The sequence below is a fragment of the Tyto alba genome, unplaced genomic scaffold (assembly GCF_018691265.1).
Source record: "Tyto alba isolate M040663 unplaced genomic scaffold, T.alba_DEE_v4.0 Super-Scaffold_20, whole genome shotgun sequence".
Lineage (NCBI taxonomy): Eukaryota > Metazoa > Chordata > Aves > Strigiformes > Tytonidae > Tyto > Tyto alba.
Window position 1 is genome coordinate 9,109,401 of NW_024881283.1, and position 22,829 is coordinate 9,132,229.

The window sequence follows — 22,829 nt, forward strand, 5'->3', positions numbered from 1 at the left end:
ACTGGCCTGGGGCAGGGGGACACCCTGGAACTGCCACCACCCAGGAGAGCTCCCCACCAGCTCCCCGTGGGACCAGGGCTGCCTGCAGCATCTCACTCTCCTCATTTATTTTTAAAAAACAACTTGCAGGCAAAGCTTCACCACAAGCAAAAAGCCTTAGCACGACAACCAGATGACACAGTGGCGAGGCACGGGTTGTCCCAGCGCCAGCTGGTTCAGGGGTCTGTTGAGATAGCTGATTTTATTAAGGAAACTGGTGTGCTCTGGAGCAAATCAATCTATTCAACAGGCACATCTGTAACCAAACTGCATGATTTTTCAATCAGCCTGATTCTATTCCCAGCAGGGCTTCATTTAAGGCAAGACAGAGACACTGGTTTAGCAGACAATGAAGAAGAAGAGAGTTTTATTCTTGCACTCTGACAATCCCAATTACATGCATGAAAATGCAGCAAAAAGCAAATTAGGAATTGTGGCTCTATATATATGAGACAGAGGGAAAGTTCTCCCAGCTTAGCAAGGAGCAGAGAGGAGGAGAGCCCAGCTTTGCACTGGTAATCTGCCCCACCTTCGGTGAGGCATTTAGCCCCAGCTCTGCAGAAAGCCCCCCCACAACCTGACTGACTGACCTGGGGCTGGTCCTGCTGACGTTTCCCATCCAAGCTCTGGCTCCTGGCTGGAGCTGGCTTCAGCAGCCTGGCACGCTGGCAGTGCCCACACAGCTTGCAGAAAAGCCACAGTTTCAGGTCTAACTTTCGTTCATTCTAACAGCGGTTTGCAGGGCTGCCCGCTGTCTCCTTCTAGCCCTGAGGGGGGTTCCCAAACTTAAAGCTGTTAAACGTTATGTCCCCAGAAATCTCCAAGGAAGCAAACTGGAACATCCCAATATTCCCACTCATATTTCTAGATGAGACTGTGAAAAAGGGAACCTGTCAATACAGCACCATCCATTCAACTAGGATGATCAATATCATTAAACTCTCTGACGACATCGAGATCTCTGCTATACAATAAAACGCCACTGCCACTTCTGTGCCCTCACTGCTCTCAGCTGTGCAAGCAGTACTCCAAGGCAAGTTCCATTCATTTTCCAGTACACCCTGTCTCACTTCTTTCTCTCCCCAGAGTCTCACAGATAAGCCAAGTCATTTCAGTTGTAATTTTATGTGCGTGTGCATGCGTGTGTTTGCACATGCACAAAATTAATCCTCTCTCAAAGTACAACCCTTCAACTTCTGTAGCAATGATGTACGGACTAATTTTTCTATCTTGCTCGCCTTTCTCTCCTTCCCCCTCATTCCGTGCAGATACAGCTTTATTCAAAAAGCTTTGGTGATTAATTTTAATGTAAGTTATAAATGAGAGCTTTATACAATTGTATCATGCGTGAAGAGGATTATTTTTCCAATGGATTACCATAAAAATGAAGTTGCTGAAAATGTGCTCTCAACTACCCAGAGATCATCTGTTCTGTTTGAGGAGCCAAATAAAGGAAGAGAAGAAGGGAGCTTTCATCTCTGATGAAAGGAGGGGTCACAACGTACATTACTGTACCTCTGCCTGGCATCATCTCACTTCAGCCTTGGCCCCTTCCAAGCCTCTGGCTGATCCCGCAAACTCAAGCCTATAGCTCTGCTCGTTCGAGTACTCATACAGAGAAGAGAGGGATCACACGTGTGAGTAAAGTTCACTTGCTGAAGCAGTCTTTGGATGAGGGGGGAGTCTCTTGCACATTTTTTTTTGGGGGGGGGCGGTGCGGGGAGCACAGAAAGAAGAGGGGGTCTCTCGTGTCTACTTTGTCCTATAAAAATCTTTGGATTCTTCAGAATCTTTTACTGGAGAAAGAAAAAAAAAGAGGAGACTTCAACTGGAAGTTAACTGTGCAGGAAGTAAGCTGTGCTGGCTATGCTCTTTCTCCTGTGTTCATAACAGAAACCATTCATTATTGAACCATACTGAGGAGCAGAGCTAATGGAGGGAATTTCTGCATTAAATAAAACTGAAAATACTGGACCAAATCTATCTCCAGCATAAATCCATCAACCAAAAGCACCATAGAGCTCAACATGATTAACAGTCTCTGCTGAAGTGATGATGAGTGCTGATGCAAGGATGCTACGGTGAAGAAAAAAGGGCATCGACAGTGAAGGAGAGCAGGACTGGAACAGGAACAGGTCTCAGGTCAGCACAGAAATGGGGCTGACACACCAGCTAACGAGCACTAGAAGTGATGATGGGAGACGGTGGGAGAAGAGGATTGTTCCTGAACAGACCTTATAATATACATGTCTCCCTCAAGTCCCATCACTCAGCAAAAACTTTACTTACCAACATACTTCAGTTTTCTGACAAAGATGGCTTTAGCTGGACTGAAATATGTGGGTACACACAGAGCAGCACTGAAATGGTTTGCAAACTTCAGTGTGGGAACAGTGGTTAAGCAGCAGGGATCACAGATGAAGTATCACAGAGCAGGAAACTGCCTGGATTCTGTTGGTGACTGCACTGACTTTATGAGCCAAATGTTCTCAATACCATGCTTACCTAACTGCCAAATTCACATAACTCATGAACAAATTACATTTCAAACTGCCATTTTCCAACAGAAAAGTGGCAACAGAACAATAAGAGAAGTCAGAGGAGCAGGAGGAGAGAACAGTCTTGGTCTCTGTACAGACCAGATGTTTAGAAACCATCTTGAGTCTTTTCCTTCAGGAAGATAATTACATTGTATGTGTTCTATTTATTATTAAAACAATAAAACAGTGCAATTAGACAATGAAGGCTAAGTACTGTGGTCTCAGTTCTCCCCCTGTCCACTCACATCTGGGGACCATCACACCTGACCATTCATTCTCAAAAACACGTTACAGAGCTCATCCCTGTCAGTGTTAATTTACTCTGGCAACATGAATGGGAGATGAACCAAACCCATAATTGCCTTCCATTTATCCTTTCCCGGGATGCGATCTTCCAAGCAATTTTATATATATGTCCTCATTTAGGATTATGTCACTTGGACACATGTTAAACACTGTTGGGAAATTCAACGCTAATCTGGTGGAAAAGGTTTGTTTCTGAACACGTCCCATTAAGGAAAGGGGTGAAAAGTGCTTACGTTGTACATGCTCGTAAAAGCTCTTGGATGTTATTTTAATACAGTAAAACCACAGGCAGCAATAGTAAATAATCTGGCTTCACCACCCATGGCACAATAGCTGCTACTGGCACAGGCCATACAGGGCTAAAAAGCTTGAGAGAAAGGAGAAGCGATGCCACTTCTGTCCAACCTGGCAAGGAGATAAACCAGCCTTTGTTCCTTCATTTGGGACTCGCCAAGTGACAGGGCATTCTCTCTGCTTGCCTTACATAACTGTTGATCTACTTCTGGAAAAATAAGCTGCACATGGAAAGAAAAACAAGCAACAATAACCTGGCCCGACTCACCCTATTGTGCAACCAGCTTCTGCCTCTATTGTCCAAATGCAATTCAGATTATGATCGTAGGGTGTTGGGTAACCGGGAGACAATATCCGTCCTGACGACTCTCCTTTGATAGTACCCCCACACTCAGCTGAAAGAAACATATGGGTTAGTGAGAAGATTTATGACATATTACAGTTCTTACTTGGCAACAATGCAAATCTCATCCTACGAATACAACAGGGAGTATTTCTTGCCATTTAAAGAGATTCTTAAATCCTTCAAAACAAAGATAAAGACAGTCATTTAATTCAGCTAAAAGACTGAGTTACCAGAATAACTCTGCACTTCTGTGCACATTCCCAACACCTGACATGCTGTCAAAGCTTCCTTCCACCTTTGACTTTGTAGTGAATAAAGGCAGAGCTTGCCAGCACCTTGCTTTACCTGATTCACACATGTGGGGGGAAAGAGCTCAACCCTTCTGCCTGTATCTGCAAAAAGTCTTAACGATTCATCAGTGTGATAAAATGAAGAAGCCAAAATACATATCTGCTAAATGAACATCAAAAGAATGTAAGGATTCTGAATACATTTTCATAATCTATCCATTAAAATTCTGTAATTTTCCACGTGTTCACACAGACAGGGCCATTCCTATGTAATGCTTGTATAGCAAATAGGTTAAAAGTTAAGAAGATGCATAAATCACACAAATTCGTCTTTTTACCTCAATAATCAAGGCTCAAATTCAGCAGAGAGTTACTGCATAAAGAATGGTCCTAACTCACGGGAGAATACAGAGTGCTAATGCCTGAGCACATCACTTATAACCATAAAATCAGCCTTCTGGTTGCTGAGATCTCGCAGAGAACTAAGTCTGTAAGAAGTTCGACGTGTCCTGGAAACTCTAGTTAATCATGAAGTTGTCAAGCAACAGACAAACAGCATCTCATTTAGATACACAAAACTTAGTATCAGAATTTTCCAAACAAGAAGATATCCTTCTGGAGAGCTAGAGGTAAAAGGGAACTCAGGACTTAGCTAAGAAAAGACTGAGGGAATTAAAACATCCAGGGATCTGAAATCAGATGTCATGTAGCTCTCAAGTAAACATGACTTTGAACTGTCAAATGCCTGGACACACATTGATGTCTGCCATTATCAGAAAGTGCCACTCTGCTTAACACATTCAAGTGAAAGGCCAAGGACTGGAAAAGCAGTAGTGTCCTTGCAGGGAAGCAAGAAGCCTTGTCATGTCTGTGCTCAGAGCACAGTTTCACTTTCAGACTGCCTGTGGAAGTTTCAAAGAGATCAGTGCTTTCAATCTGAAGATGCCTTACACAGTATCCTTATCGCGGTCTTTAATAACGTAATGGGTGCAATCAGTATCAGTTAACATCATGGGGAAGTGTCCTGGGTTGAGTGAGTGGTGGAGTTTTTTGGTGGCAGGGGAGGGGGCTATCGGGGCGGCCCCCTGTGAGAAGCTTCTCGAAGCTCCCCCAGCTCCACGTCAGCTCCACTTCTGTTTGGGAAATTGAGCCAATCGGCTGCGCCTCTGCGATAACGTATTTAAGAAGGGACGTGGTGACGGGCAGTGGGACTGGTGAGGAGGAGTTGGGGCAGCTGCGTGAACACCAAGGTCAGTGGAGGAACGGAGGAAGAAAGGAGGGGGGAGGTGTGCCGGGGCAGAGACCCTCCTGTATCCTGTGGTGAGACGGCAGGGCGGCCCCCCCTGCCACCCATGAAGATCTACGGTGGAGCAGACATTGATTTATGGCCTGTGGCTTCTGCCTGCATGATCAAGGTTCTGTGCCCGAAGAAGGCCGGGGTCTCATGGGAAAAGGTAGCCCCCGCTGCTGTAATTCAGTGCTGGGAGGATTGCAGCATGCGGGGGAGTCCCACGCCGGAGCAGCTCGGGAAGGGCTGCAGCCGTGGGAGAGAATCCAGTCGGAGGAAGTTAGTGACCCATGACGGAGCAGTGTGGGGAATGCTGCGGCCCATGGGAGGAACTCATGTTGGAGAAAGTTTGTGGAGGACTGTCTGCTGTGAGAGGAGGACCATGCTGGAGCAGGGGGGAACAAGTTCCGGACACTCCCCTCACCGAAGATGAAGAGAAGCGGCAGCGCTGACTGTACCCCCCATTCCCTGCCCCTGCGCCCCTGGGGGAGGAGGTAGAGATATCGGGAGCAGAGCTGAGCCCGGGAAGAAGGGAGGGGTGGGGGGAAGGTGTTCTCAAGATGTGGAAATGCTTCTCACTCTCCTACTCTGTTATGTGTTGTTAGTGTCTGTAATAAATGTATGTTCTTTTTTCCTTCCCCTAACGAGTCTGCCTTTTGCTCGTGATCATAAAAGGGAATTTCTCCCCATCCCAGTCCTATCTCGAACCCCAAGCCTGGCTCTCTGTCCCTTCTCATTGCCGGAGGGGAAGGGAGAGAGAGCTGCTGCCTTGTGGTTGGCTGCCAACCAGGCCCAAACCACGACAGGAAGAAACGGCGTTCAGTGTGATGCCCACAAGCAAAGGACTCGTTAGAGGACATTTTAGAAGCGAGAGTTGTCTCACCTACGCAGGTCGGCAGGGGTTGATCCCAAGCTCTCCGCTCCCCTGTCAGGCAGACCAGCACCCTGCTGCCCCGCAGGGTGTAGCCAGGGTCACAGCTGAAGGACACGGAGCTGCCAGCAAAGTGTCCCTCATCGTGGACCTTGTAGCCAAACTGTGGGATGCCAGGGTCCTCACATTTAATGAGTTCAAAACCTGGAGTGGGAGGAACAGCATCTGTTTTCATCAGATATTTAACAGCCAGGAGATACTAACACAAGACCATATTAATATTTTCTTCTTAAAATCATTTGCTAAAGAGAAAAAAAAAACGTATTGAAAATTAGTATTTTTAAAATTAATAATTGAACAAGATCCCAGAAATCTGGTATCTCAGCTTCGGTCCAAAGCTTCTGTGTCACCACTACCTCATCCACAACAGAAAAGGTTTGCCAGCATAATCATCTCCCCCACTCCAGGTCCACTTTAGACTACAAGGTCTTTATGGAAAGGACTGTTTCCTCCGCCCACGCAACTGTAACACGAAGACACACCATTACACCTCAGATTCCCACCTCACAAGCAGACGGGCCTAAGACTTACTAGAAAACTGCAGCTCAAAACCTTTACTTGTGTTCTCGCTGTTGGTGATAAACTCAAGCCACATGCTGCTGGAAGTGCTGTTTATGCTGGTGCCGAGCATTTCCGCGCGGCTAAAGGAGCCCAGCAGACGAGCAGAGCTATTGCTGCCATCGTAGACCTGGGAGGAACAAGAAACACGTACTGGAAAACATATTTTAATTTGCTACTTCAGGGACCAACCCATCCATGAGTGCAAACAGGGACAGACCCTTTGAAGGCAGCGAAATTATCCCAGCTAAGTCCGACTTGATGAGACTTCATGATGCTGCTCATCTGAAGAGCAGGATTTACACCCGGGAGGATCTGCATCCTTCTTACACCTGAGCTTATACTGCACTCAGGGCTGTGTTTTCTGAACTAAGCTCTCTTTCCAAAGGTGCTGCACAGCTACTGGGAAGAACATTTTCTCCCTGCGCTGACTCATAGATGTGCCTTGACTCCACTATTATTTAAGAGAAACACAATTTTTTTTTTTTTCCTTTCTTTTAGATAGCATGATTCTCTACGAGGATAAAGAGCAACTTCTCACTGGTGGAGATTGATAGTAACTTTCCTCAGGAGCAGATGAGAAGTTGATGACAAACCTGTTGAGAGAACATCATTTCTTTCACAACAAGTATATTATTTGCATTAGCTGGAAATCTCTCTCTTTCCAGTCATTTGTGATCTGAAAATACGTGGATTACACCTATCTTGCAGCTCAGAAGTATGGCACTTAAATAAGGATAGAGGCGTTCTCTAGGAAGATGTCTTAGCACAGCAGCATGCATCTTGTAATATTAATGCCTCCTACAAAACCATTTCTTTGTGGTTAATAGAAGCTCAGCCTGGATTTGTCTCCTCCTGTATAGAGTCCTGAAACTTGTAAGTGCAGATTAATCTAAACCAGAGTATGGGAATGCTGAAGAGCTTGAATCGGGAGCTCTTCAATTAAATAAACCCCTTTCTGGGACAAAACAGCCTTGATTCTTAAAAACACAAAAACAATGCTAAGAACCTCACACTTCCTCATGTGTTAACAGTTTCCCCGGTACAACTATGCAGATAAGAACTGGAGTTTAACTAAAAAAGGAGGAACCCCTGGCATTCCAACCAACCTCTAAATCTCAATGAAGACTTCACAGTGGAAGCTGCAGTGATACAGCAAAGACACCTACATTTTTAAGGGATACAGAATTTGTTTACGCATCCATCTGCAGACTGAAGCCTCAAATAACCAGCGAGGCTGAAGTGCAGAGGACATTCACTATTGCCTTAGTGCTGCTGCCAGAGACTGCTGGTAAAGTTCAGAGGTGCTGATTCCCTAAAATTACACAATGTGTTTGTAAGCACAGCAAACTAACGCAGGGCGGTGACACACGCTGATCAGATGGTGTCCCCAGGCTAGAAGATATTGCTTCACAGATGTATCACACCTTGTGTCTTGCTCTAACCTTAGAGGGGATACACACAGACAATATTCTAGCCCAGATGCCCTGCCTGAAATTCAGTCTGGTCCATCGGAATTTTGCTTCAAAACTGCCGTGCCAATCGCTTAACGACACCGCAGTGACGACTGGTCACCAGGAGTCCTAGCATGGGTCCCTTCCAGCGATTACCACTGCACTGTCAGCTCTGTTTGGGTGGCATTTTCCAGAGGTCAGTCTCAGCTAATCCCACTAAAATTTCTGAACGTCCCTTCCCTTTCAGACCTTGCTCTCATTAGCAGCACGGTAATGCCTCATTGCTAGAGACAGAAGAATTACCTTGAGGACATCTCCTGCCTCCAGTTCAAAAGTCCTGGCTTTCAGCTGGATCCCCTTTCCTGGCTGGGTCTGGATGGAGTAGATGCATTCATGGTTGTTGTTATAGTTTATTGGATAGTTGGGGGACAGCAGAACACCTTGGGTTCCAGTTACTGATGAACCACATTCAGCTATATAAAGACACAAAACCACATTTTAACAACCACATGTATATTCTAGCCATTCAACACATGCAGGTGATTCCTCCAAACAGCCACAGATGCTCACTCCTTCCTATACCCTTCTGCCAACACACCCATGGACTCTACTTCCAAGTGCAGTCAGTAAACAAAACAGTACTTAACAGCACTTCTATCATCATTAAAACTCAGGTACCCTACGAGAGAGACCAATACCCTCTCCTTATACGGACAGGGAAACTGAGTCACAGAAGGTTGGTGTGCTCAAATGCTATCTTGGGACCTGATTCAGAGAAACCTTCCAAAATCCCTGGAAAGCCACCACCTGCTCAAAGCACTGCCTGGGTTTATCTTCCTTCCTGATTTGTGAGCCAGAAGGAAAATTTTAAAATATTGTTAGATTGAAGTATTTAAAGTCTTTTCCATATTTATACAAAACCCATCCTATACCTAAATATAGTATATAAAAATCGTGGTATTCATTCAACAGTGAATACAGCACACCACCGATTGCTGGTACCAATGTGTTGCAAGTGCCAGAGCTCTTTGTGTAGGAAGACATGCTTAGTGAAAATTCCAAATAATTACAAATGATAAAGCTAAGTCTGAATTTCAAAATCTTCCCCAAAATAATTTCCTGAAAGCTCAGAGGGCAAAATTTGACCTTATTTGTTGTTAATGCTGCCCTCAGCTCTCCAGTTCATCATTTGAAAGCATTTTAAAGGACCTCTTGTCCCCTTGCTCCCTGTGTTTTTTCCTTCCCAGATTTGCAGCTAACAATTACATCCATTCCCATTAGAAAAAAAGACAGAAAACCAGGGATCCTTTTGCCTCTCAGTTTCAGAAACAAGCTCCAATTTACATGTCTTTGTTTCCTCCCAAAATGCCACTCAAATGAACCACACTGGGCTCAGGTTTTTCTGTGGCATAGACAAAACTGACCTTTCTCGTTCAAAAGACAAGAGTCTGGGGACAGAGGAGGAGATGCCGATGTGGGAATCCCTATCCTCAGGGAACTGGAAGGGCAGGGGTAGATAATGTTATTGCAATTGTTTATCCCTTCCCTGAGACGAGTTTACATCCCAAGACAGGTTACAAACAGCCATGATTTTAGAAAGAAGAAAATAAGGAAGGAAGGAAGGTAGGAAGGAAAGAAAGAGTCCTTTCCGTGTTGTTATTCACTACAACCTGCAGTCCATCCCTGTTCCAGTACATTCTTCTAGTAAGATCTGCTTCCTTTTCTACTCTGTGTAGTGTGAACAGCGCTTGATTTTGAGCCAAATTTAAAGTTAGAAGATTTGTGTGGCTCAAAACTTGGCAGAAAGATCCTCTTTTGAGAAGAAAGATGGTAACTATGGCGGTTCAACCTATCTTAGATGTCAGGAGATCACAGTTTAACGCTTCCCGAAAATAGCAACGACCACCCCTTACCTCCATATATTATGTACTTTAATTGCAAGCTTTTAAGGACACAATCTCCCTCTCATAAAGACATGCCACAGTGAGTCGAAGAGGACTGTTACAGGCATGTCTTCACCGCATGAAGTAGTGAGCAGCAGACGTTCAAGTGCATCCGAGTGCAAGCAGCAGTACTGCCGCGACAGCGCCGAGTGCCACCAGAGCTCACGGCACGACGTGAAAGTGAGCTCTTACCTGCTGTTAGCACAGGGAGGAAAGCAAAAGTCTGCCCCACTTGCATCCAGCCTGAGGGCCTGCTTGCAAAAAATGGCATCCAAAGGATGTCGTCCTCCTCCAAGAACGCATGCTGCCGGCGCTTGGCGCCCTGTCCGAGTGCCTGATTTCAGCCAGGACCATCGCAGCCTGTTTGCTACATATATACACAATCCCCCAACACACGTAAAACTGCTTTGCGATCACCATGTACTTAGGATTTTTCATTACTCCCTGATTAGCTCCCACATGAGCAAACCACGAGTCTTTTTCCCCGCCTATTTACCCTGAAAGATTTACAGCTGTAGAACACCAGCTCCCTGTTCGAGTCCTGGTGTTTTGCATGCACGGCTGGGGACAGCCACTCCAACTTGCCCTGAAAACAGCTTTTCTGATTAGCTAGCTCTGCCTCATCTTCCCAAATCCTTCACGGCATACAAAGTCGCTGGAGCTGAGGGGAACCATCACGGTGCACGAGCGGCTTTCTGCACTGACTCTGCCACCTCTGCTGGTCCTCCAATAAAGCATGAGGGGATAAGGGAGGAAGCAGCAGCAGATACAGCAAGAGGAGGTGCTTTGGAGGTGACTTTCTCCTCCTCTCTTGCCACATATGAAAAGCAGGACATCCACTTTAGCACAGATGACCCAGGGATGATGCTGGAGACATCACCAGTTGGGATCTGGTCTGGAGTAGCAGTCGGTGGGGAGCATTCCTACCCTGGGGACAGGGGGTGGCCAGAGGAACAAACAGCTCTCCTTCCTCTCCAGACCCATCTCTAGAACAGGAATTGAATACAAAGTGTCTGGGCTGCCTGACAAAACCAATTAAATCTCCTGTGATCTTAATGGCTAAAGCCTCCAATATCCATCTATATCCAGGGCAAGCACACTGATCTGAGTGTGCAGCAGGGACAGTGTGGAAAAGCTGTCACTCTGCCACCAGAGCTCTGCGCAAATCACCAGACAGGGAATCTGACCCAATGTTATAAAACCAACATGCTAATTCAAAGCCAGCTGCAGCAGGGAATTGGCAAATGGAAGTCAGTATGTCCACTTGCTGATGATGTCTGAGGATCATGTTTAAAGCTTTGTTATGATTCTTTCTGATTTCTATTCCCCTGATTAGCTTTCTCTGCAACCTGATTATTATTCATGCCCTGAAGAGGCTGCTTGTCACAGCAGGATGATGCAACCCTGTGACCTAAGCATTAAGCAGTGTTGGGAAATGCATTTGCCATGACATGATGCAATGGACTGAGAAAGTAGACTGGCTCTTGCTGGGATGCTCTCCTTGCAATGGCCCTCAAAGGTCACTAAAACAGATCAGGAAAATCTACCTAGCAGGCTTTGCCAGAGTGAACACAGGTAAGAGATCTGGTCTGCCCCATCCGGATGAATCCCTCATGGCTCTGGGTGAGCCAGGCAGCAGCAGAGGACTGAACTGTTTCCTACTTATTAAATCGTACAACAAAAAAATATGTTAAATGAAAAAGGGTCTGAAACATCCTTCTTTCTTGCTTTCCTGCTGTAGCACATTGCCACTTTTGTTCTTTTATGCTACCTGTTATGCCCGGGGGGTCCTGGGGAGGGGGGCAGGGGGTGCTCTGCAGACCTTGCCAGACAAGAGTGTCTGTGGCCCATCTGCATCAGGGACGACAGCCAGAACCTAGCTCAGCGCTGCAGATGAGCTCTTCCTCTTCTCTATCCTTAGGATTTATTTGTTAGTGTAAATAATGGCTGGAGGGGATGCAAAAAGGACTTGTGATGGTTAGGTGGAAGTGAAAGGTGTAAGGTGCAAGAAACCTCTGAGGATAAGGGAAGGGTAAAAGCCAGAGGGGGTTTCCCAGACACATCCATACGAATGTGGCATTTGCATTGCTTAAGATCACCCACCCAGAAGCAGCTTTCATATGTCTGGACTATTAAGCTTTACAGCACTCCGATTCAAAGGGAGGATGGCCCTAAAACCACGCTGATTTACAGAAACCCTTCCAGAAGGGACGATGGGTCTCCCACGGCTCGCGGTTCATTCACTCGTACAGTCACCGGGGCTCGGTCGCAGCACTGTGGACACGGGGCTTCTGCCGGCGTGTGAGACCCAGCGTGGCCGTGCACTGGGTGTGCTCCCACTCGGGAGAGGACTGCGGCCCTCCTGCCTGTCCCTCCTGTCCCCCCGCAGAGCCACAGGGCTGACAAAACTCCCTCCAGCTCCCTCTCCCCCCCCCATCCCCGCCCCCACCGCCCTGCGAGCTGCCAGATGCCATCCCCGGGGTGGGGGGGGGGGGGGGGCTGCCACCCACCCCTGCCCACCGAGACAATCCAGCACAGTGCAACCAACTAAGCAAAATGAAAGCACATGACCACCTACCAACACACCTTGGCAGAGGCGAACTCCACACACGCCGTCTCCCCCCGAGGCAGGTGATGCGGGACGCGCCCTCCAGCCGGTAGCCGGGGAAGCAGGAGAAGGTGAGGACATCCCCCACCCCGAACTGCAGCCCCTTCCTGATGCTGTAGGCTGGGACCTCCGGCTCGTCGCAGGGCTCCAAATCATACTCTACAAGGGACAAACGGACAGTTGGGGAGCGGCAGGGTGTCACCTCGTACTCCCTTCTCCCCGGTGAGGGCACCCCAGTCCCTGAACGTGAGGATGAGGAGGGAGCTCTGAGTTTTGATCCAGCCGCAGTGAAGCTCTGCAAAGGAAGCATCCATGCAAGACATCCCGAGCCATGAAAAACAACTTGGGTTTCACTCTCAATATGCAGCCCCAGGGGTGTCGCCAGGATCTTGATTTAAATCAACTCAAAATACAACAGGTCTCATTTTCTGTCAGTGCTGTCAGACAAACAAGAAAGTGATATCAGTGGTAACAAAACACGACGGAAATTTGTCGTTCTCCCTCTGGTTTAGTCAAATGAAGATGAATTGATCTGGATGAGATTTCTGCTGCCTCGACATTACTAATCCTGAAAATGAATGAACACAGCATCTTTCTTGGGGAATGGAAGAGAACATTTAAGCTGCTGCTAAATGAAAGGTCATGTAGCATTATGGCTAATAGCCAAATGAATGTCTTTGACCACAAAACATTTTAAAGCAAACCTGTTTTGAGTTTGTTTGTTTTTTTTTTTTTTTTAAAAAATAACAGATCTGCAAAGTACGAGGTATGTACGTATATATCTAAAATAATGTAAAAATATAACTGACTCCCATTTTCATCTTACAAGAAAGAAGTCCCCAAACACACTCAAAATAATAGTTATAATTAGATATTTTGTGGTTCTGTTTTTGTTTTTTGTTTTTGAGGCAAAAAGCCATTCTTCCCCCATCAAAATGAAAGTTAATTGGAAACTTTCTGACTAGTTTCCACGGAATATCATATGCCAACCCCTGATTTCAGAGGCCAGAACAAAGGCATCGGAAACCAGTTCTCTCAGTGCAGCAGGTTTTATCCGCATCTATGGCAACAGCTCTGTCCCTCAAAGACAGCAAGCACATCAGCACCGAGCTCCACAACAAAAACAGTCATTTCTCTTCCACACCAGCAGGCTGAATTTGCAGCTGTTGCCCTCAGGACTAGAAGATAATGCTGAGATACAGAGAACAGCAGCACCAATAGATAAGCTTTTGTCCATTAACTGATTGTTTTACAGAATGGCTTGTCGGGGCACTCAGACAGTAAAGATTACATTTGCTGAAACGTGTGCACAGGCAGACTCTTTGGCTGTCATTTGTAGGACTTCAGGTTAAAGGACACAGTTAAGCACCTTGCCCACTTCAAACCCAGATTACCCGCACACAGCGATGTACGTGTGATGATCTTGCCTTTCTTTGAGCCTCCCTCCAACAGCACCACGCACACGCTGCTTTTCACTGACGACTCCTGAAAATCCTGAATCCCATTTGAAAAAAAAACCCACTTTGGATAATCACAAACAGGCGAAGCCAGCATCAGAAGTGGCTCGGCTTAAGTAAGCGCAGGACTGAACCGGCTTACTGGAAGTTACTGGGGCAGAAGCTGTCTTGCACAGCCAGGTCTTCAACAGCACGGCACGGGCGAGAAGGGTTCCTGCAGTCACCAAAATCCTGCGTCCCCTGATGCCCTGCTACGTGCACCAGGAGGCTTGCTTTCATTTGCTATTACAGCAGGTTAATCAGAGCCAGCCCAGCAAGAGAAAACCCTGTTTCCAGTTCCCCAGCAATGCCAGTGGGCTCATGGAAGCCTGGCCTAGGCTACACGAGGCATGTCCTACATCTCGGACAGGCTGAGCTGGCTGCAGGGGCTGGGTCACTGGCTGAGCATCAAGCAGAGCACTGAACCAAAGGCAAAAAAGAGAGACCAGACGGACAATGGGAGTGACCAGCTCTGCCTTGCTCCTTATCCAAGAAATCCAGATTGCTCAGCGTTCCTTTCCAAAAGGTTCCATCTGTCCCAGCTTCCCATGTTGGAAATGCGGTACCTACTGCAGTGATTTTCCTCTGATAAACAGAGAAGGCAGGGATCTGGAGGAAAGAGGAATAGCATACCCCAAGAAAATGTGGCCTGAAACTCTGTCCATAAAAAGAGCAGAAAAGATGATTGAGTGAGGAGGGAGAAAGCAGCAATGACGTCTGTAGTGGGATTTAATTCCAGTGGGTTCAATCCAGTCATCTACTGGAGCTCAAGACAGACAAAATTCCTACCTCTGGCAATATGGGGACTGCAAGGAGAATATTTCTTGGGACATACCGTGGTTTAATGCCAGAATAATTTATTAGGGTAACAAGAGGAGTGATCATCAGTGATCCAAATCACATGCAACCGCACCAAGAGCAAATTATTCCCAAGATTTGCAAAAAAGTAGGAAGGAAAGGGAAAGAATGAAGTCTCTGTCCAGCCCTGTTCTTACCTGAGAAGGTGATGTTGAAACCCTCATAGGACATGGAGAAGTCTGAGATGAAGCGAATTTGTGCAGAGAAGTTTCCAAAGAGCCCTGCACTAAGCGGGGCCGGGAGCCGAGAGCCTGTCAGTTGCTTCAGTGGCTGAACAAAGCTGGTATTTTCGGTGATCAGGAGGTAGTCGTGGCCATTCTCCAAGTGAAAGGTATGAAAGGTGAAGAACACACCTGGAGGGGAGGAAAAACAGAGATGGCTCCAGCCAGCAGTGTTTGTACGGCACCCCTTCATCCCAGAGCCAAAGCCCCTCTCCCAGAGACACCACCAGTACCGATTCCCTGCTTCCCAGTCACAGCAGCCCAGCTGAGAAGGAAAAGCAGGCTGAAAGCCATGGACATGTTTATGTTAGAAAGGAAGCAGATGAAAAAAGTAAAACAAGGGTATGGTACAATGCCCAGAACAGAGAAAGGCAGTTAAGATCTTCCAGTTGGTGTGCCTTTGTAACACAGGAACAGAGATGACACAGGCTCGCTCGAGGGACGGATCAGCAGCAGAAAGGACCGAGCCTGGCAGCTTAGAGGAGTATTTCATTTTAAAAGTGTTGACCTTTAGATAGATAGCAAGAGCAGCAAAAGCTGGAGTTGTGAGGATTTGAAAACAACGAAACCAAGTATGTTCCAGAAGGAATTCATACATAGGAAAACAGGACTTCAGCCAAGTATCAAGGTCAGAGAGGCTTTTCCAGAAGACAGAGTCTGGCAGCAGTGTGACTGCAGGGACGTCCTCCACCTCCCCGTGCTGGGACCGAGCGCCGGTCCCCGGGGGTTGGAGCGATCCCGCACGGACAGACCCGTGTTTCCTCAGCCGCAGATGCCTCCTAAGCCTCCCACCTGCATCTCCCAAGGAAGGGCCGTGCGATGCAGCCTTGCTCCCCCCTTCCCAGCACCCTGCTGTGGCCAGCAGCCCCCCAGCACCGTGCTCCAGGGCCCAGCCCTGCCCTGTCCTGCGGGGAGGGGGGGGGCTGCTGCCGTCCCTTCCCTGCTCGTGACCCCCACCCAGGGCCTGCTGTCCCCTCCCGGGCGGGCGGTGGGAAGCCCACGGCCCTCGCCGATCCGGGCAAGGCAGGCGGAGGCAGGGTGCTTAGCCCAGGTCTTGCCAGCCCTAACAGAAGCAAAGAGAATCCTATACGTTTACCCACATTGTACCGACAAAAATAAAAGCCAGCATCAGATCTGGCTACAGAAAGAACAGACAAACACGGGAAAACAGTTTTGTCTCTTCTCCCAAATTCAATTTCAGCAATTGGAAACATTTTGGCGAGAAGGCGGTGACCTTGCTGCATTTATAAATGAACAAGACAGGAGTAATAGATTACTTAAAAGTATCCTTCACACCTACAGACACAAAACAGTAAGCACTTCAGGCTTTTGCAAAAGTCTCCAGCTAGGTGATTTTTCATGCTGGAATTCAAACGCAATTAGAAACATTTATTCTCTGGAAAATAATTCCATCTTCGAAAAACAAAAAATGGCAGCGACAGCTTTCAGAAAGCTAAGCAAGGCAGGATCTTATACCAGAAAGCCTGTCACATTATCCTCACACAAAGTTAACAAGCTAAAGCGATGCCTAGCTGTCAAAAAAAAGCCTCTTTACATTTATATGGCTTCTTTCACCCAAAGATCTTTGCACACTTTCCGAGCAGCGAGGGGCAGGCTCCCGAGGCCCCGCTCACGCTGAATTGGGCTTTACGCTCCTCCTAACCCTGCTAACTCGACAGGGCTATCTGCAGGGAAACAGACTCCTCCACGCAAACACAAGTGCTATAATCTGGTCTTCATTAGTCACAGTTAGATCCCTACCTCCTCGCACGCATCAGGAGTGCCCAGTGGCATGGCCAAGTTATTTCATTTAAGCCAGTGATTAACAACGCAGAGCCTGCCAGCCTGGGGAGACCCAAGGGCTGTCTTGCTCTGCATCCCATCTCTGCCAAAGTACAGCATCAGCTGCTTCAAAAGCAAGCCCAGGAAACCTGTAAATAAGGATCAGATGAATAATCTTCTCTTTGCTCCCCGTTCTCCATTAATTTCTGGAGATCAGGATGAGACCAACCTAGAGATTGATTAAAGCTCTGGAGCATGAGATTTAATATCCATCCCAACAGGTTTTTGTCAGCATCAAATTATAACTCTGAATATTCCATTTATCCTTATGTCTATGCAATTTCTTTTTGAAGGTTTACTGGTCACGTGCAAGCAGTTTCCTTCCAAGAAATGAAGGTCAGAGAGGCGGGTAACCAATGCAAAGCCTTTCCCATGGAAATCACTGGATTGGGAAGAAGGGCTCACAGGGTCATCTCAGCTGCCCGGTTCTTCCCTATCGTTAACCCCTGCACAGCAGCTCACAGCACCTTGTTAACCTCCAGTGTGACAATTCCTTCTTTATATCCAGGTAAATATTATACGGAGCCTGGCAGAAAATGTTTAATTCCACCGTTTCCCCCACAAATCTCCAGGAAGGTAGGAAATGCCCGACCGTTTCCAAATGTTTGTTATTCTTACCAGTAGTATAGTCAACTGAAAATAGATATGACCTGCTTTGGCCTGAAAACTCAGTGAGATGCAGTGGATACAAAACGTCTTAAGCTTTCCCTGCTTATCAACTGACAGTAAATTTATACCATTGGTTTTACAAAACCCAATCAAAGGAACGGAAATAATATCACCCCACCAAAATCAACACACCACCAGAGAAACACAGGCATAATTCAGTCCCCAGAACTGGGAAGACAGCCCCTGACTCGAGGTCTTTTAAGATAACAACTCCAATCACAGAGCACAAGGCCTCTCCAGCAGCAGAGCCAGTTAAGGGTTGTGTAACTGTAGCCATAAGGGCTAATTATAAACTCATTTTGAGGGATTTGTGACTGATTAAACCTTCACTTTGGTCTGAAATTTACTGAGGCACAAAATGTCTCTGCAAATTCAGTGGGGTTTTTCCATTCTCTGTAAAAGAAACAACAAAACAAATTATAGGGAAAAGAAATCACTTTGAAGTTCTCAGATTAAAAATAATAGTCTCTATTTAAGCATTTAAATACCTTGAAAATTAAGCTGCCTTTAAACTCAAATTGTACAGCTCATGAGTCCATAAAGTAAATCAGGGTCTGCAGTCACATAAAAGTAACTATTACAGCAACCAACTTGTTTCAATTAGGGGACTCGTGTGCTGGCCACATGTGAGATATTCATAAAGATCCGGGAGTGAATAACTTGAGATCAGCTTTGATGGTGCAGACCGTGCCTGCTCGGTCCCTGGCTCACCTGGGAACAGTTCAGCGGACTGGGAGGCTCAAGCCCTGAACTCTTGTTCTATTTTATGGGAACAGAAAGACTTCCCAGGCCTGGGACAGCAGCAGTGCTGGCAAGCCCAAGCAGCAAGGCATTAGTAGAAGCGGGTGTGGGAAACGTCAAACTAGAACAAGAAAAATCAGGTACAGTGGCAAACATTTAAATCACGTGAATATATCCCCTGCTCGCAGCAGGATTGTTATAGCTTCTGGGTTTAGCAAACACCAAGTTTACCCAGTGATCACTGATGCACCCAGGGGTCTCCAAGAACGGGGAACTGAAGGCAAGGATGAAGCACAGAGAGAAGACCCTGCACTGCAAGTGCACTGCCGATGAGGTCAGCCAAGAATGGGGTTGGGCTGTGTCTTTTTTAAAGCCTGCTCTGTTCCCCAAGGACTAAATTCATTCCAATTCAGTGGCTACTGCTCTGACTCAGGATCACTCTGTGCCACTGCTCTTTACCGAAGGATGAGAAGAGGAACTTCGCAGGAATGCTGAGAAGAGCTGGGAGAAGCTTGTTGCAATGCATTACACAGCAGTTTAACACAGCGACAGCTGGGAAAGTAGATCACTAAGAAAGATAGAATATTGCTGCAAGAGAAGGGATGCGTACGTATGTGTGTGTACGTACACTCCCACCAACACAGCCCAGCATCTAAATACACTTCAACATCCTCCACAAAACATTAGAGAAAAGAACATCTATCTTTGTTTGTCTCCTCCTTTCATTGCACTGGTAAATAAACAATTTGCCCGAACTACAGGGACAGGGAAGGAGAGGTTTTCCTGACATTTAAGTTGGCTATATGCCAGCTTACGGAACCGTACAACATCCTCCATCTATCCCCTCCTCTCGCCCTAACCTCTAACTGGATTTGGAGATTGCCTGCACCCAAGCAGCTGCCTGGTTGAAGCTTTCCCAGTCCAGAAAGCTGCCCAAGGGCGAGCAGGGTGATTCTGCCCAGGGACAAAGCACTGGCGCTGGCAGCCGCGGCCCGATGCCCTGCAGATGGGCTCCTGAGCCAGGAGAGGATCCCACCGTGTGCTGCACTTCATCTCCAACGAGCTCCTGGAGAACAACCTTGAAGGAAGGATACCAGCAGTGGATAAGCAGAGGGATGAAACTATCAAACAAAACACAATACAAACATGCTATTTTCATTAAAGTGAGAGATTCTTCCATTCCACTCAACTTCTTTTCTCAGAATCTTACCCTCACCTTTCCAGCACAACCTGATTGGTAAGAAGACCTGAAACTCTTGTCAAAGGCCTGAAAACCTAAAAATTTTCACTACAACTGGCTGGATTTACAGAGCAGCTCGTGGTTTGATTTTCTAATATTCATTACCTGCAGCCAAGGCTAGAATTTCCAAAGCAGCTCATAGGCTTCAGGCCGCCAAAGCTAGGACCAGCTTTCCAGAGAGCTCAATACGCAGCTTCTCCTTTTGTGTGACAAACATGGGCCAGTTCAAGAGGGTCCAATTCAGGACTGAATCCTTTGGATGATCCAGAACAGCGTCATCCTGAACTGCTCCAAGGGATGGGCTGTTTCCTGTACCACCGAATTGGCCACAGCAGGATCTTTTACAGGGCAGGGGACAAAAAGCCCCTAGACTTGCGTAGACATATCTCCACTACTTGAAAATACACTGTGGTTTTTTGAGCCTTGCTTAGCTCGGCCAGAAGAATTTCTTCTGATGTTGGCATAAAAGTACACAGGCCATCAGAGTTGCACTTCCTGATATAAAAGAGTGTCAGTTTGCTGTGTTGTGCTTAGCTCCAGGATAATGCAGTGTCTCATCGGAGAGCTGAATCCAAGGCAGAGTGGATTAATGAAGAGTGGATTGCTGCTACTCAACAGAATACTTTTCACAGCATGTGATGGTTCCCTTAATGCACTGTGCTGTTCATTGACAAGTTTATTTGCTGTAATATAAATGGTATTTGCAAAATTGGCTCATGATAGCTCCTGTCGTGCTGATATCCAGTACGACGAGACAGTTATATAAGAGTACATAAAGTTACGTAAAGGGTTTATACCCTTTGTGCTTACCCCAGGGAGATAGTGACTGCATCAGGAGAAATTACCTCCCACCTGTGTACATAAAGCTTGCTCTCTAATCCTCAATGATACATTTTCTTGAAGTGTTCCACTAAGACAAAAGATTAGCCTGTGCTGCACAGGAGATTGGACTAAATAGATCTGCACTTTGCCTCTACGCTGACAATACTCCTAGTTAGTGGGGAAATGAGAGCTGCAGAGCTGGGACAGAGCTGGGACCCGAGAGCCCGAGTTCTGTCCCATGTCTGCAAATGATTTACTACATGCTTCCACTTCTCAATCTGTAAAAGGTTACGTAGATAGTGATCCAGCACCACAAAGAAAAATAAGGCTGAAAGTACTATCAAGTACCAAACAGCACTGCAGTGGTGTCAGCGGCAGCTCCCTTTTGCTCTGTGTGGCATTACTGGCAAGAGCAGATATGCCAACACCAGCAACCTGCCCAGGGGATGCTGCCGCAAAGGTCTGAAACTGAAGATAAGGCCTGGCACAGGCTCCCAGATCAGGGGGTTTGATACGGGACCGTCTTTCCCTCTTAATCCTCTCCACTTCAAAAGGATTAAGAAATGTGACACCAAAACCCTCTACATCTTGTCCTGAGACAAACATCGGGGTGATGGTAAGAATGGCAACTGGCCAAGCACACAAATACCCGTCATTCCTGAGAGACAAACTCTTGAGTTTACACAGGGAGCATTTGTCTCGTACTGACCAGCATCCTCCAAGCCCATCTCTAAAACCCCTCCAAGGTTTCTCACCTTTTCCATGGGATGTTTCTATTGTCCACGTGCAGTTCAAGTTATTTGGATAAAAATCAGGGAAGCCTGGGGATAAGATGGTACCACTGGAACCACGAATGTAACCTCCACATAGAGCTGCAAAAAAAAAGGAAAGGATTAAAGAACTCAAAACCCATCATCAGCTTGAACAATACCGGTTCTTCTGAGTGGCAAAACGAAGCCCAACCCACCAAAATCAAGCAAAACACACAGAGCAAATGTCACTGCGAACTTCACCATTGCTGCTTTGCTTTCACAGTAGATCTGCAAACTCAGGGCTCGCCGTCTCCTGCAGACGTGACGGTCTTACCCTCACAGCTGGGCAGCGGCCGGCTCCACTGGAAGTTCGGCTCACACTCCAGCGCCTCGCTGTCACTCAGCGTGTAGCCCGAGTCGCAGCTGAACGTCACCAGTGCTCCCACGTAGAAATCATTCCCGTGGCGCTGGCCGTTCACTGGGATCCCCGGATCCAAGCAGTGGTCTGACTGGAGCTTCACAGCTGTGGCAAACAAACCCACCCGCGTCAGGCCACTCGGTGGCTGCGGAGCCTGCTGCAAGGTGCAGTGATTAATTCTGGCTGAAAGTCCAACTCCTATGAGCTCATTCATACTCCTACTGGTTATCCCCCAAGGAAGAGGATGAAAATGACAGAGGGACTCAACTCTGCCTCCTAAAATCAATAATATTCTGTAGATGCTAAAATAAAAAATACTCTAAACAACCAAGACGGTCAAAAAGCCGAAACTGCTACTTCACTTGCTGTAGCTTCATGTTCTCCAATCACTGTCAAAGTGCTGCCTGGCAAAGGGGAGAAGCGAGTCCAATGGGCCTCTGATTGAGTCCATTGTGCTGCTGGAGAGCACATAATTACATGAATAACTCGCACTTACTTTCATATCGGATCTGAAAGCCTACGTCAGAGTGGCTTTTGTCAGTGGTGAAGAGGAGGTAGAGGTAGTTGCTGGTGCTGATGAGGAACTGGGGCACCTGAGTCCCATCATAGACACCTATCAACGGGGAAGAATAGGACCGGCCATCTCGCACTTCCAGGGTGTCATAATTCACCTCTGTCTTAAATCTGAAAGGGACACAAGAATACGTCAGTGAAAAAACAGCACTGCTAATTTTTTCCCACTGCAGTCCTGTGAGCTGTAACGGCGAGGAAGCAGCACAGGCCACGGGGCCGTGTGTGGATCTGTTCCTACTGCCTGACCTCGGGCTGGCCGAGCATCTGACTGGGAACACGTCACTCCCCTCCTATGCATTTTGTTTTTTTCTGATCCTTCACCTGCTTCATCTGCTGACACCGAACAACCTCAGCAGCAACAAGCACCTTATGCTACGTGAGCAATCACCTCTCAGACACACGGACCCGGGCTCGAGAAAGCACAGTCCTCCTCACACAGGGAAATCCAGGGCAAGTCAAGAGACTTGGCACTCCTGAGTCAGGAGCCAGATCCCCACTGTTGCTTCTTCCCAGCACGCCGAACACGTGGGAGCTCAGCCTCTGAAAATGTGTCCTACGTGCGTCTAAAATAGCACTGCAAATTAGCAGGAATTAGTCAAA

General features: G+C 47.0%; 1 protein-coding gene across 7 annotated transcripts in view; it reads right to left on the reverse strand.

The window, feature by feature from the left end:
* Nucleotides 1–22,829, reverse strand: part of CSMD2 (CUB and Sushi multiple domains 2) — a 314,323-nt gene that overhangs the window by 94,644 nt on the left and 196,850 nt on the right. For all 7 annotated transcript variants that reach the window (XM_042793851.1, XM_042793852.1, XM_042793853.1 and 4 more), the window contains 9 exons: nucleotides 22,153–22,340; nucleotides 21,573–21,761; nucleotides 21,242–21,358; nucleotides 15,089–15,304; nucleotides 12,568–12,756; nucleotides 8,350–8,519; nucleotides 6,566–6,722; nucleotides 5,987–6,178; nucleotides 3,448–3,574 (listed from right to left, as the gene is read on the reverse strand). In XM_042793851.1, coding sequence (XP_042649785.1) covers nucleotides 3,448–3,574; nucleotides 5,987–6,178; nucleotides 6,566–6,722; nucleotides 8,350–8,519; nucleotides 12,568–12,756; nucleotides 15,089–15,304; nucleotides 21,242–21,358; nucleotides 21,573–21,761; nucleotides 22,153–22,340 — 1,545 coding nt within the window. The remainder of the gene's footprint in view (nucleotides 1–3,447; nucleotides 3,575–5,986; nucleotides 6,179–6,565; nucleotides 6,723–8,349; nucleotides 8,520–12,567; nucleotides 12,757–15,088; nucleotides 15,305–21,241; nucleotides 21,359–21,572; nucleotides 21,762–22,152; nucleotides 22,341–22,829) is intronic.